At 39.7% G+C, this 13,390-nt stretch overlaps 1 protein-coding gene across 1 annotated transcript in view; it reads right to left on the reverse strand.

The window, feature by feature from the left end:
• Nucleotides 1-3,074: 3,074 nt before the first annotated feature.
• The window catches only part of LOC132400537 (adhesion G protein-coupled receptor F4-like), a 116,654-nt gene continuing 106,338 nt past the window's right edge, over nt 3,075-13,390 (reverse strand). Inside the window, exons 15-16 of the mRNA XM_059981579.1 lie at nt 9,159-9,225; nt 3,075-6,927 (exon numbers count right to left, since the gene is read on the reverse strand). Coding sequence (XP_059837562.1) covers nt 6,854-6,927; nt 9,159-9,225 — 141 coding nt within the window. The 3' untranslated portion in view covers nt 3,075-6,853. The remainder of the gene's footprint in view (nt 6,928-9,158; nt 9,226-13,390) is intronic.

Raw genomic sequence — 13,390 nt, forward strand, 5'->3', positions numbered from 1 at the left:
ATATGCATTTTTGAATGGTCATTGCAACATTTCTGTAGCCCATGGCCCAAGTGCAATATTACTGCCCCATTTTATGTGACTTCTGGCAAAGTCAGGTTTTGCCTGAGTTTTGATGGTATCATAACTTTCTCCTTTATTGATCTCAGCTCTTGAAGTTGGACTTAAACAATAGATGATGACTGTAGTCATTAATTCATAACAATAAAGAAATGCAGACTGTGTATTGATTTATACCAGCACCAAGCAATCAACAGCAGCCAATGTGTCTGTTTTGTGGAACAGTTTTTTCAAATGAGGCATTAAAACCATACAGGCTCCTTAAACATTGGAAGAGAATACACCCTGATAAAGCAAACAAGAACTTGGGTTATTTTCATTCATTTTGTGAAAATTTTCAGAAATGGAAATCCCTTCAAGACATGTTTGTCAACACTTCACAACAAAATGGTGATGCTTTGTGTGCTCATTGCTAAATTTGGAAAGCTCCATACAATTGGAGAGCTGATTCTGCCAGCAGTAATGCCGTTTCTGATTACAGTTTTGCATCAGTCACCAAACCAAATAATTAAAGTGATTTTGTTCAAAGATGAATAGATGAAATATTTGGGAATGTGGAAAACTCATTGTGCAACACATGTAGGCTAACAGTATTTGCTCTGCATTTGGATGAGTCAACTTTGCCAAGCAAAGAATCTTTGCTTCTTGGTTATGTTTGCTTCATAGGAGATGAAAGCTTGGTTCAAGAGTTGTTATTTGCAAGGGGTCTAGAGAGATATATAAAGGAGGAATCAATATTTTAAGTTGTTGAGCAAATTTTCAAAGAGAACTGTTGTGTATTTAATATTTCAGTAATATTTGAGTTGTAAATGTATTGTTTGGTTAAGTTTTCATTGTTGTTTACATTATGCACTACGGTTTATCTGTGAAACTATTAAATGGCATACGGCATTATGCCAGCACATCACCTACGTTATTTGCTTAAAGTAAAAACAAAAATAAATGGACTGCATTGCATGGGGAAGAGAAAAAATAGAAAGTCAAGTTACAGTTTCAATAAGAGCACTGATCTGCATGCTGTTGATGAAAAATCTGATGATGATGAGAGTGACACAGGACTGGGTACCTTGAGATTTATAACGTGAAGACTAACAATAGACAAGTATTATGTCTTACACCAAAAGTCAACGGTAAATTAATTAAAATGGAATTGGACACTGGCTTGGCTATTTCAGTCCTTCAACGATTTGAAGTTGAAAAGCATTTCAAAGAAACTAAACTGAAGCCCGCAGATATCCCAACTAAATATTTATACCACAGAAAAGATAACTCCTGTGGGAATGACATTTCTAATGGTGAAATATAACAACTGACAACCACATTGAGCTTGTATGTGGTAAAAACAGGAGAACCAGCATTGTGGGGAATACGTGGCTGAGAGTCATCCACCATTTACATGACACATCCCCTGTAATAGAGTCAACTGAAAACAAATTAAGAAAGGTACTGAGTGATGACACAACTGTCTCCATGAGGTTTGAAAAATCATATCAATACTTTTGGTTGCAGAAAGAAATCTCTGTACACCATCCTACACTGTGGAAAAGAAGTCAAGATCTTCTTTATTGCCTTTCCAGCTTAATAATTAGTGGAGCGTGGTTTCAGTGTAGTCGCCCAACTTCTTTCAAAACAAGGAAACAGACTGAAAATTACTGAACGGGGGATCTGAGACTGCTTCTGAGTGACATTCTGATGTTGAGAAGCTGATATCACTGCACCAAGCCCATCCATCTCACTGAAAGATGAAAAAGCAATTAAGTAGGAAATATTTGGATTACTAATCTACATTCTAAAAGTGTTGTTGAAAATTGTTTTTACTGTAATTAAGTAAAGAAATAATAAGACTTTTCAGGCTCAATTAAACAGACTGGAAAGCAGATTTCAACTTTGACAGGTTTTTAGGGTCAATTCTTGTTCAGGTTCTTCATAGTGTTGTCCAGAGTTAGTCCAGAATGCACAGATTTTGGCATCATGTTGGTGCATACACCACAGCATGGATTGTTATTAGATTTGAAACAAACTTAATGTTGTCTCATTAAATAACAATTATCATATGAGGAATTACACAGGTCAAGTTTTCACAGCAATTTAGCAAATTTACTCAGTGTGTGGCCAAACTATTAGTGAGACTTTGCTGCTAATATTACTTTGAAATGTTTTTTTTTAAAGCAGATTAAAAATCTAAGGCATTTGTTTCATGAAAGCAAATACTTAGTCAATGGCCTGTGTTGAATTTACTGCTCTCTGCTTGAACAACTTTGATCACTAAACTGATTCCCTTGTTAGAGTGGAATAATTCAGCCAAAGCTCTACTTTTGGTAACAAGGGCTTGGGTAGGGAGTTCTAAGAGTGATAGAATTATACAGCACAGAATCAGACCCTTTGGCCCAGCTTGCCCATCGAATACCCAATGACACTTACCCCATTTACAGTAGTCGGTCTGTGGCCTTCTTTGTCTTAGCAAGTCAAATATGTTTCTAGATACCTCTTAAATATTGTAAGAGTCTCTGTCTCTCATCAGTTCTAATGCTGATAACCTGAAATGTATTTCTTTCCTGTTATCTATTAAATCTTTGTATCAAGATACAATATTTACAGAACTAACTTACATTCTTACTGCCTGTTATGCTGCTGGCACTTAGGGCAGCAATGACGGTCCTCCATCTCTGTCTTTAGACACTCAGATGTAGAAGGATTCTTCATTGCTATTTCCATAACAATTTTGCTTTGCCAGTCAGTGACTGTTAGCCCTGAGCTGAACCCCGAACTTGGAGGACTGATGAACCACTCTTAGTCTGGCCTCTACTCTTTGACCTGTTGGGCATGGGTGATCCTACCAAGAGCCAAAGCATATAGCACTAATTCCAGCCATTCCAGTCATTGAGGCATGCAAGCCTTTAAACCACAACAAGTTTGTGGTCCTCTTGGAGGTTACAGAAATAAGTAAACACTATATTGAGAACAAATGAAAATCTGTGTATATTACAGTAGAATGAATCGTGAGAATTGACTTTGCACTGCCAGTCAATATGTTTATTACATTCACTTTACATTGATTTTATTGATTGACAGCATATCACTTATTTAGCGTTACATCACATCTATTACAATTGTTTTCTGTATTCACAAGTACCATAAAGTAGAATAGTAAGGCACGAAGAGGAACAGAGTACAATGACAGGTGTCCGCTACTATGACTTTTTACAAAAGTTTTCTCCATTCATAACTCTTTGTTGTTAAAAGGTCCCCTAACATAAAAATTATTTTTAAACAAACATATTTTTCAATACTTAAGATATTATTAAAGGGAATTTGAAGTATGAAAGCAACAACATGCTTCCATCTGCCACAAAAATGCTTTTCACAGGAGTTTTTTGAACCTTGTTAATTATCTCTAACAGTTTAAAATTGCTATAATACATTGAACATAGAATAGCGTTGTACAGATCTTGATGCCAATTGGTACTAAATGTCCTCCTCCTGTACCTACTTCATATTCCTTCATTCCATTCATATTCATGCATCTATTTAAATCCAGCAAACTGCCGGCTTCCACTACCCAGTAACCAATTCTGTGCAGAAAAAAACTTGCCCCTCATATCAACCTTAAACCTTGCTTTCAGCTTTTTTTTTTTGGTAGTAGGCATTATTATCTTCTGTTTTCAATTGTATTTACAGTTTTGGGGGTTTCAATGTTCTGATTTATATTTTCTACATTTTGTTTTGGTTGGTCTGCAGTTTTTTTTGTGGGGTTGGGGGTGGACACTAATTTTACACGACTTCAACGGGTGCTTTTTCAATTATTTTATTTTGTATTATATTACTATTGTATGTTTATCTTGCACTGAACTAATTTCCTATTTTGTTTTTGGGGTTTTGTTTTAGTTTGTAGTGTCATAGAAAATGCATTAAAAAATCAATTAAAAAAAACTTTAACAACTAACCTTAAAATTATATCCTCTGGTGTTTGGTATTTCTACACTACTTCTGACTGTCTACCCTATCAATATCTACTTCTATCAGATCTCTCCTCAGTACTCAAGAGTATTTAAACATAATCATATTGTTAAATTTATATAAATCAGCTATTAATAAAATTTAATTTTATTCCTTCTGTGGCTTCAGTTATCAGAATTCAATGGGCTGACACAGTCATACCATAATTATTAATTCATCATCTTCCATTAATTCAGTTCATCCATACCAAATATCTAAGCTCTACTTTTGGATGGCTTATCGGAACAGAGTCAATGAGCTGAATTACTGATCCTGCTCCTATATCTTATAGTCTTCAGCAGGTGAATGAGATTGTTCAGAAAATTCAAATTAATAAATAATTGTATTGCGGTGAAGTAGAGTGCAAGATAAAAGCAGAACTGAAATCTATTCATACATACATGACCAATAATTTGGATTGATAATTACCTATTACTAGCACCCACAACTGATCAAGCTGCGAATTAGACATAGGACCATATGACATAGGAGCAGAATTGGGCCATTTGGCCTGTCGAGTCGGCTCTGCCATTTGGTCTTGCCGGATTTATTTTCCCACTTAACTCCATTGCCCTTCTTCTTCCTGTAACCTTTGATGCCCTTACTAATCAGGAACCTATCAACATTTGCTTTAAATGTACCCAATCATTTGCCCTCCACAGCCATTTGTGACAATGAATTCCACAGATTCATCACCGTCCAAATAAAGTCATTTCTCCTTATCTTTGATTCCCAGGATGTTCTCCTTTATATCATGCTTTGAAACAAAAGCACTAAACTAACATTTATCTGGGAATTTTTCCAAAGGGAAAGCAAAATGCATCTTGAAATGTCATGTAATCGAAAGACTCAACAGAATACAACTCAATATTATTGTTGCACTACCCATTAATTCAAACAGCATTTAAGACCATAAGACATGGGAGCAGAATTAGGCCATTCAGCCTATCCAGTCTTCTCTGCCATTCTATCATGACTGATTTATTATCCCCCTCAACCCCATTCTCCTGCCTTCTCTCCATAACCTTTGATGCTGTAACTAATCAAGAAACTATCAACCTTCACTTTAAATATACACAGTGACTTGGCCTTCATCACCATCTGTGGCAATGAATTTCACAGATTCACCACCCTCTGACTACAGGAATTCTTTCTCATCTCTGTTCTAATGTGACATCCTTGTATTCTGAGCCTGTGCCCTCTGGTCCGAAAATCCCCCACGAAAGGAAACATTCTCTCCATATCCACTCTATCTAGATCTATCAATATTCAATAATATGAGCAATATTCTATAATTTCAAATTAACAGCCAGAAAGTTCGGAAATTCATATTGAATGAGCATCCTGCTCCCTCTCAACAGTGAGTGATCTACCATTCAATTGAATCTTGCTGTGGAATGAACACACAAATTTGTAGAAGGTACCACAATGTGAGACATGTGGAAGCCCAGAAACAGGAGAACACAGTGAGCAGTAATGATGTCGAACAAACAGAACAAGGCAACAATTGCACTGTGGTAGGAGTAATTCGAACTATAACCTATCATACTGTTGCATTTGTTAGTTAGAGGGCACTTGAAATGTTTTGATTCCACCTAATGAGTTGATTTAATGAATTATTTTCTCGATGTGACATATGCTAAGCCAACAGAAATGCTCTAGAGAAGGCTGTGTGGCTCATTCAGAACCATTGCTTTGCTCCTGGCTTCACAAGAAGTATTAAATCATGTGTATGAATTGAAAAAATAATGAAGTGAGAGGAATACGCGACTGACTTATATTGATGAATTTAAATGGTATTGTTGATAGGATTTGGGAATTAATCAATCCTGTTTGAAAAAACATGGAAAAGACCCTTTAATTTTTTAACTCTAAACCCAGACAAACCAAATAGAGTCATATTACTGAGGATGAATGGATGTGTGAACTTGGTCGGTAAGTGACAACAGGCAACTCAATCACACCAAAGCCTCCTCCTGTCACATCACGCAGCTTCCAAACAAGTAAATGTTACAGCAGGGTTCAGGGAACAGCAATCAAAAGTGGATACTATGGCAAATTTATATCCCCTTTCCTACCCATATTTTTATTTCATTGTCCTCGCCCATGGAATACTATTATCTTCTGTACACCCAAATGATATCTTCATGCTGATCTGTGGTGTATTCAATAAGAAGGTTAGTAAAGGAAGGTAACAATGTCCAATGGGCCTGAGAAGTGTTTCTGCAAAGTTCTACGCCTTTCCAATGAGAAACAAAGCAAATTATAGAGGCTGAGAGTAATCCTATGCTTTTAGAAAAGTACAAAACCCAAGAAGCCATGAGAAATTCAGCAGATTCATTATAGGAGATAAAGAATATACCTGAGATTGCACTGGCTGTTGGGGAGAGGTAGGGGGAGTGACCTGTAATCAGACAAAATAAGCAGTACACAAATATAGCTAACTAAAATGAAAAAAATAAACAAAAGCAAATTACCCAGTTTGAAAAATCTATGTGTGAATTCTTTAATTAATGGCAAAATCTTATGCCAATCTATACAATACAATGGATAATTGTTTTTATTATCCACAATGTGCTTATTCTTCACATTAGTATTAATTATTACCCTAGAATACAAAGAAAAAATTGATTATCCTTTTGATAATATTAATTACATGCCAAACATTCTCTACAGTTTTGAAACTTCTGTCATAAATCATCTTTTCTTCTTAATTCACTGCTGAAATGGGTTTTGTTAAGATTGTAATGAATTTTCCTCTGCATCTGAAGAGTCAGTTTTATCTTCCGAGCTCCAGCAGTTAACTCAGAGTAGAATAGCTCAGGAATTTGTCCTTGCTATCTGAATGCAAGTGACCTGAAATATTGAGCTTCTCTGAAAGAGCAAGAAGAAATTATATGGTTAAAGTTAAGCAGTAATGCCATATTAATGCACATCTTTTTACTGGTTCATCTGCTGTTTTACTTCTGTACTGAACAAGACATCAGTTTTAACAACAGATTGTACTTCCAGTGCAATTTCTCTTCAAATGAAACACTGTGATTAGAATCTGATAGGAGAAAAGCGAGGAAAGATGAGCAAAGTTATGATCATATGAGGAATCATCAAAAGGATGAGAGACAGAAATGCAGAGGGATTGGTAGAGCTCAGAGTGTGAAACTGAGATTCCCAAATGTTATCATCTAATGGGTTGAGTGAGGAGGAAAAGCAGAGAACACAGACTATAACGTAATTCTGGAGGAGGTGTCAAACACATGAAGAATAAGGTAGCATGGGCAGAATTTTTAAAAGTAATTCACTGTGGAGTTCATTATGAGATACATTTGCATTGTGATTATGCTTTTGCTTGTCTAGAGCTCAGGGTAAAAAACCCAGAAGATCTGATTTCAAAACTAATTACAGCAGCAGGAGAATTCCAAGCAATAAATAAATTAGAATAAATCACTAACATTAATGGTGATAATAGAACGTGCAAATAATTGTTAGTTCCCATTAATGGGCTTCAACGGAATAAAATTAGTTTAAACCCTCCCCTTGTGAAAATGGGGGACGCCTCCCTCTCCCCTATTAGAGAGAGAGAGAGAGAACCCGTGTTTAGTCGAATGCTGGATGAAATGCGATAGTCTTTGGGGTAACTGCAAGGTCTGTGTCTTTGCTATCGCCGAGCACATGCTTGTGCTCTGTAGTGGTGCGCTTTATTTTATTGGGAGGGAGCTGTTGCTTGCTACCGTTTACATGCGGGTGGGGGGGAGCTGGGGGGGAGGACTTTGCGGTTCTCAGGTTTAAATGTCATTCATTCTTTGGAGCACTTCTCTGTTTTTGTGGATGTTTGCAAAGAAAAACAATTTAAGGATATATATTGTATACATTTCTCTGATGTTAATTTGGACCTTTAAACCCACATCTCTAGCCCCGAGGATATTGGTCCCCACAGGTTCAGGTGTAACCTATCCTTCTTATGCATCATACCTTCCTCAGGAGATTCCAATGATCCAGAAATCTGAAACCCCACCCCCTCCACCAATTTTTCAGCCACATAATCATCTGCCAAGTGTTCTTTTCTTATACTCGCTGGCACATGGCATGGGCAGCAATCCAGAGAATACTGGAGGTCCTGATTTTCAGCTTACTGCCTAATGCCTCATATTCTCTTTTCAGGACCTCCTCCCATTTCCGACCTATGACATTGGTCTCAATATGAACCACTACTTTCAGCTGTTCAGCTCTTTAGAATGCTGTAGGCTTAATCTAAGACATCGTTGACCTTGCCACCTGGGTGGCAATATCCCATCTGGCTGCTCTCTTTCACATCAACGGAATCTGCTCTCTGCTCCTCTAACGATAGAATCCCTGGCAGGGCAGAAGCTGGAATGAGTTTTAGTCTAAGTTGGGTGATTGGGAAGGGAGGATTAATCAGGCATAGAAACAGGCAGAAGTGGGAGAGAGGCAAGAGTGGAGATAGCGAATATTACTGAGGGGGTAAGCACGCAATCTTACTGGCAGACAGGGCTTGTGCTATTGCAGAGGTTGGACAAACTTGGGTTGTTTTCTCTGGGGTGGTGGAAGCTGAGGGGAGATCGGATGGAGGTTTATAAGATTAGCGAAGCATGGATAAAGTAGACAGACAGCATCTTCTTCTGAGAGTTGAAATGCCTCATACCAGAGAGCATGATTTAAAGTGTTTCGGGGGGTGTAATTTTAAAGGAGATGTGAGAGACCAGATTTTTTACTCGGAGTGGTGGGTGACCGGTTGGTGCTGCCTGGGTGGTGGTAGAGGCAGATATATTAGGGACATTTAAGAGACGTTTGGATAGGCACAAGAATGTGAGGAAAATGGAGGGATATGGTCATTGTGTCGGCATAAGGGAATAGTTTGGTTGGCTGTTTGATTATTAATTTTTTGGCACAATATTCTGTGCCAAAAAGCCTGTTCCTGTGACGTACTGTTTGTTCTGTGCTATGCTCAATCAGGTCCACAGAGTCAATTTAATCAAATCATTAAAATACTACAAGCTACTGATTTACTGCTAAATGATAACTATTAAGAAAGTGAAGTTACAGTAATTACTTCAAAGCAACTGTGCACAGTTTTATGTTATACTTACTTCTTCTCCCAGGAACTGCAATTCCATGCTTGGAGGTAAATCTTCCTGTGGAAGCACTCTGTACTGTCTGCAAAAGTAAAGGGATGGTGTCAATGCAAGAAGCAACAGCTTCCTTCCAATTCCTCCTTCATCCATTTCTCAGTTCAGAATGTCTCTTAACACTTATCTCAGTGCAATCCTGTCACCGGGGCTCGAACACCAACTTGGCTCGTTAGCTAACTCTGCAAACAGCCGTATTACTCAGCGGTAAGAAGACCACTTTTCCTAAGCAGTATATGCCCAGGGTCAGTATGATTTGGGGTTTATCCAAACAGGAAGGTCATAATGTTACAATTAAAGCAATGTCAATTTGAGCAAATGCTCAAATCGTGGATTAGCCATGATTGATTGTTGGAGCAGTTTCAATGGGCCAAACGGCCTAATTCTGCTCCTATGTCTCATGGTCTAAATTCTTTGTAAATACTGCTCATTCACAGTCATCAGTAGCATAGAAAAGACATCATACACCAGCATAAAATTATAAATCATGTATATTTACCAATTTTCATCTGTTTCAAACAGCCCATTACAGTTAGACCAGTTTAAATGTGCACATAAATAAAAAAGCTGAAGCAACTCAGCAGGCCAGACAGCAACAGTCGACGTTTCTGGCTGAGCCCCTCCATCAGGACTGAACATAAAGTTTGCAGCTCATTCCTGTATCAGCTCAGTGTATCACTTTACTCACTACTGAATTTGCATCACCCTTCTTGGAATCCTCCACCTCATGAGCACTCTTTGCAATCAGATCTCCCCTTTAGATGGGGTTGTCCAGGTGTCTTCCCTGGTGCTCTTCTCTGTTCACCTCCCACCAAAAGACCCCAAAGCAGGCTGCTGTCCTTCAGAAAACTCTTTCCACCCCCCAGCTCTCCAAAACCCAGTCTCCCTAAAATGGATACTGTCTAGCAGAGTGGTCATTGTGGGAGCAGTCATCGTCGGAGTGGTCTGATTCAGAGTGGTAAGGCTTTGGCGAGAATAGGTAGAGACAAAGTAGGCAGGTAAGTTCATTTCTTATTTTTTTCTGAATTAACTCTTGTGAGGATAGGGGGTACGTCTACAGGGCCAGTCTTCTGCTCTGGGTGCCAGATGAGGGATTTTCAGGAGTCTACTGATGGCCACATCTGCATCAGGGGCATCGAGATGCAACTCCTTAGAGACCGTGTTAAAAGAACTGCAGCTGCAGCTAGATGACCTTTGAGTTGTTAGAGTAAGAGAAGAGGGGATAGACAGGAGCTACAGGGAGGTAGTCACCCCAAGGCTGCAGGAAAGAGATAAATGGGTGACTGTCAGGAGAGGGCAGGGAGAATGTCAGATAGTGGGAAGCACCCTTGTGACTGTCCCCCTCAACAACAAGTTCTCCATTTTGAATACTATTGGTGGGGGGGGGAATGACCTACCAGGGGGTGGCTGTGCTGGACTGACCATGCTGTAGTTAAATGCACATAGCATTTAGAATAAGGTGGATGAACTCATGATGCAATTAGAGATTGGTCAGAATTGTGGGCATCACTGAGTCATGGCTGAAGAAAGGCCATAGTTGGGAGCTTAATATCAAAGAATATAATGTGTATTGAAAGGACAGGCAGTAGGCATAGGTGGGGTGTGGCTCTGTTGGTAAAAGATGGAATTACATCTTTAGAAAGAGGTGACATAGGGACAGAGAATGTTGAATCTTTGTGGGTGGAATCAAGAAACTTCAAAAGTGAAAAAACATTAGTGGAGTCATATATAGGCCTCCAAATAGTAGTCCAGATGTGAGGTTAAAATTGGAAAGGGAGCTAGAGATGGCTTGTAATGAGAATGTCACAACTGTAATGGGGACTTGAATATGCAAGGTGATTAGGAAAATCAGGTTGGTGTTGGATCACAAGAGAGTGAATTTGTTGAATGCCTCTGAGATGGCTTTTTAGAGCAACTTGTGCTTGAGCCTACTTGGGGAAAGGCTGTCCTATACTTGGTGTTGTGTCCTAACCCAGATGTTAGGTAGCAAAAGTGAATGGAAAGTTGGATTATTGGGAAGCTTTTAAAATCCAACAAAAGGCAACTAAAAAAGCTATAAGAAAGGAAAAGATGAAGTATGAGGGCAAACTAGCTGATAATATAAAGTAGGATACTAAATTTTTTTCTGTTATATAAAGAGTAAAAGGGTAGTGAGTGTTGATATTAGACCACTGGTCACGCAGGCACGTGACATAGCGCACCACAGTTTTAAAAAGAAGAGAAAGTTTTCAACGGTTATTTAAATCGCAGCAAGAGGTGGAGAGGGAAGAGGTAAAAGAAGCTTGGAGAGAAGCTTTTTTTTTAACTGATCAGAGCAAAGAGGCTAGACTGTGCAGCCAAACGTTTAAAAAGAAAGACCGCCATATACAGCAGCCATCATCGTAGCGGCCATTGTTGGAGTGGACTGAGGCAGAGTGGGTCGGCTTTGGCTCAATCAGGCTTCAGCGAGAACAGGCAGAGGCGAGGTTAACAGGGTACGACTGCGCAAGCGTGTGAAAGACAGCCCGTGAGGCAGCGGGAGAATTTAAATAGCGAGCAGAGGCTGAGTTTGAGCTTCACTCCAGGTGAGGTAAGGCCCAGTAAACTCCTTTAATTAATCTAATTAGGTTAGGAGTAGGTAATGGAGGCAGCAGTTAGGGCAGTTGAATGCTCCGTTTGCAGCATGTGGGAAGTCAGGGTGAGCACAGTTGTCCCTGATGACTACACCTGCAAAAGGTGCATCCAGCTGCAGCTCCTGACAAACCGTGTTAGGGAACTGGAGCTGGAGCTGGATGAACTTCGGATCATTCGGGAGGCAGAGGCAGAAATAGACAGGAGTTTCAGGGAGATAGTCACCTCTAGGAGTCAGGAGACAAGTAGTTGGGTGACTGTCAGGAGAGGGAAGGGGAATAGACAGGAAGAGCAGAGCACCCCTGTGGCCGTTCCCATCAACAATAAATATACCGTTTTGGATACTGTTGGTGGGGATGACCTACCAGGGACAAGTTGCAGTGGTTGCGTCTCTGGCACCGAGACTGGACCCTCAGCTCAGAAGGGAAGGAGGGAAAAGAGGAGAGCAGTAGTGATAGGGGATTCGATAGTTATGGGAACAGATAGGAGTTTCTGTGGAAGAGATTGAGAATCCTGGATGGTCTGTTGCCTCCCTGGTGCAAGGGCCCACGATATCTTGGATTGAGTTCCCAGTATTCTCAAGAGGGAGGGTGAGTAGCCGAATGTTTTGGTCCATGTAGGGACCAATGACGTGGGTACGAAAAGTGAGGAAGTCCCGAAAGGTGAGTTTAGGGAGCAAGGTGCCAAGTTAAAGGACAGCACTTCCAGGATAGCAATCTCAGTATTGCTACCAGTGCCACGTGCAGCTAGCTGGGTTTAGAAATAGTAAGATAGTGCAGATCAACACGTGGCTGAAGACATGGTGCAAGAGGTGGGGGCTTCAGATTTATAGATAATTGGGCAGTTTTCCAGGGAAGGTGGGACCTATTCCGGTGGGATGGTTTATATCTGAACTGGAGGGGTACAAATATTCTTGCAGGTAGATTTGCTAGAGAGGCTCCAGTGGATTTAAACTAGATACAAAGGGGGGAGGGGAACTAGAGTGTAGGAACAGATGTATGGGAGAAGGAAGAAAAAGAAGACAATAAAGTTCTTTGTACTGTTAGAGATAAACAGAGAGGAAGAGGTGGAGACTTTTTTAAGTGCATTTACTTTAATGCTAGGAGCATTGTAAGAAAGGTGAATGAGCTTAGAGCATGGATTGATACCTGGAAATATGATGTTGTAGCTATTAGTGAAACATGGTTGCAGGAGGGGTGTGATTGGCAACTAAATATTCCTGGATTTCATTGCTCCAGGTGTGGTAGAATCGGAGGGACAAGAGGGGGAGGTGTTGCGTTGCTTGTCAGAGAAAATATTACAGCGGTGCTCTGGCAGGATAGATTAGAGGGCTCGTCTAGGGAGGCTATTTGGATGGAATTGAGGAATGGGAAAGATGTAGTAACACTTATAGGGGTGTATTATAGACCACCTAATGGGGAGCGAGAATTGGAGGAGCAAATTTGCAAGCAGATAGCAGATATTTGTAGTAAGCAAAGGGTTGTGATTGTGGGAGATATTAATTTTCAACACATGGACTGGGAAGCCCATACTGTAAAAGGGATGGATGGTTTAGAGTTTGTAAAATGTGTGCAGGATAGTTT

Source organism: Hypanus sabinus, chromosome 10, assembly GCF_030144855.1.
Source record: "Hypanus sabinus isolate sHypSab1 chromosome 10, sHypSab1.hap1, whole genome shotgun sequence".
NCBI lineage: Eukaryota > Metazoa > Chordata > Chondrichthyes > Myliobatiformes > Dasyatidae > Hypanus > Hypanus sabinus.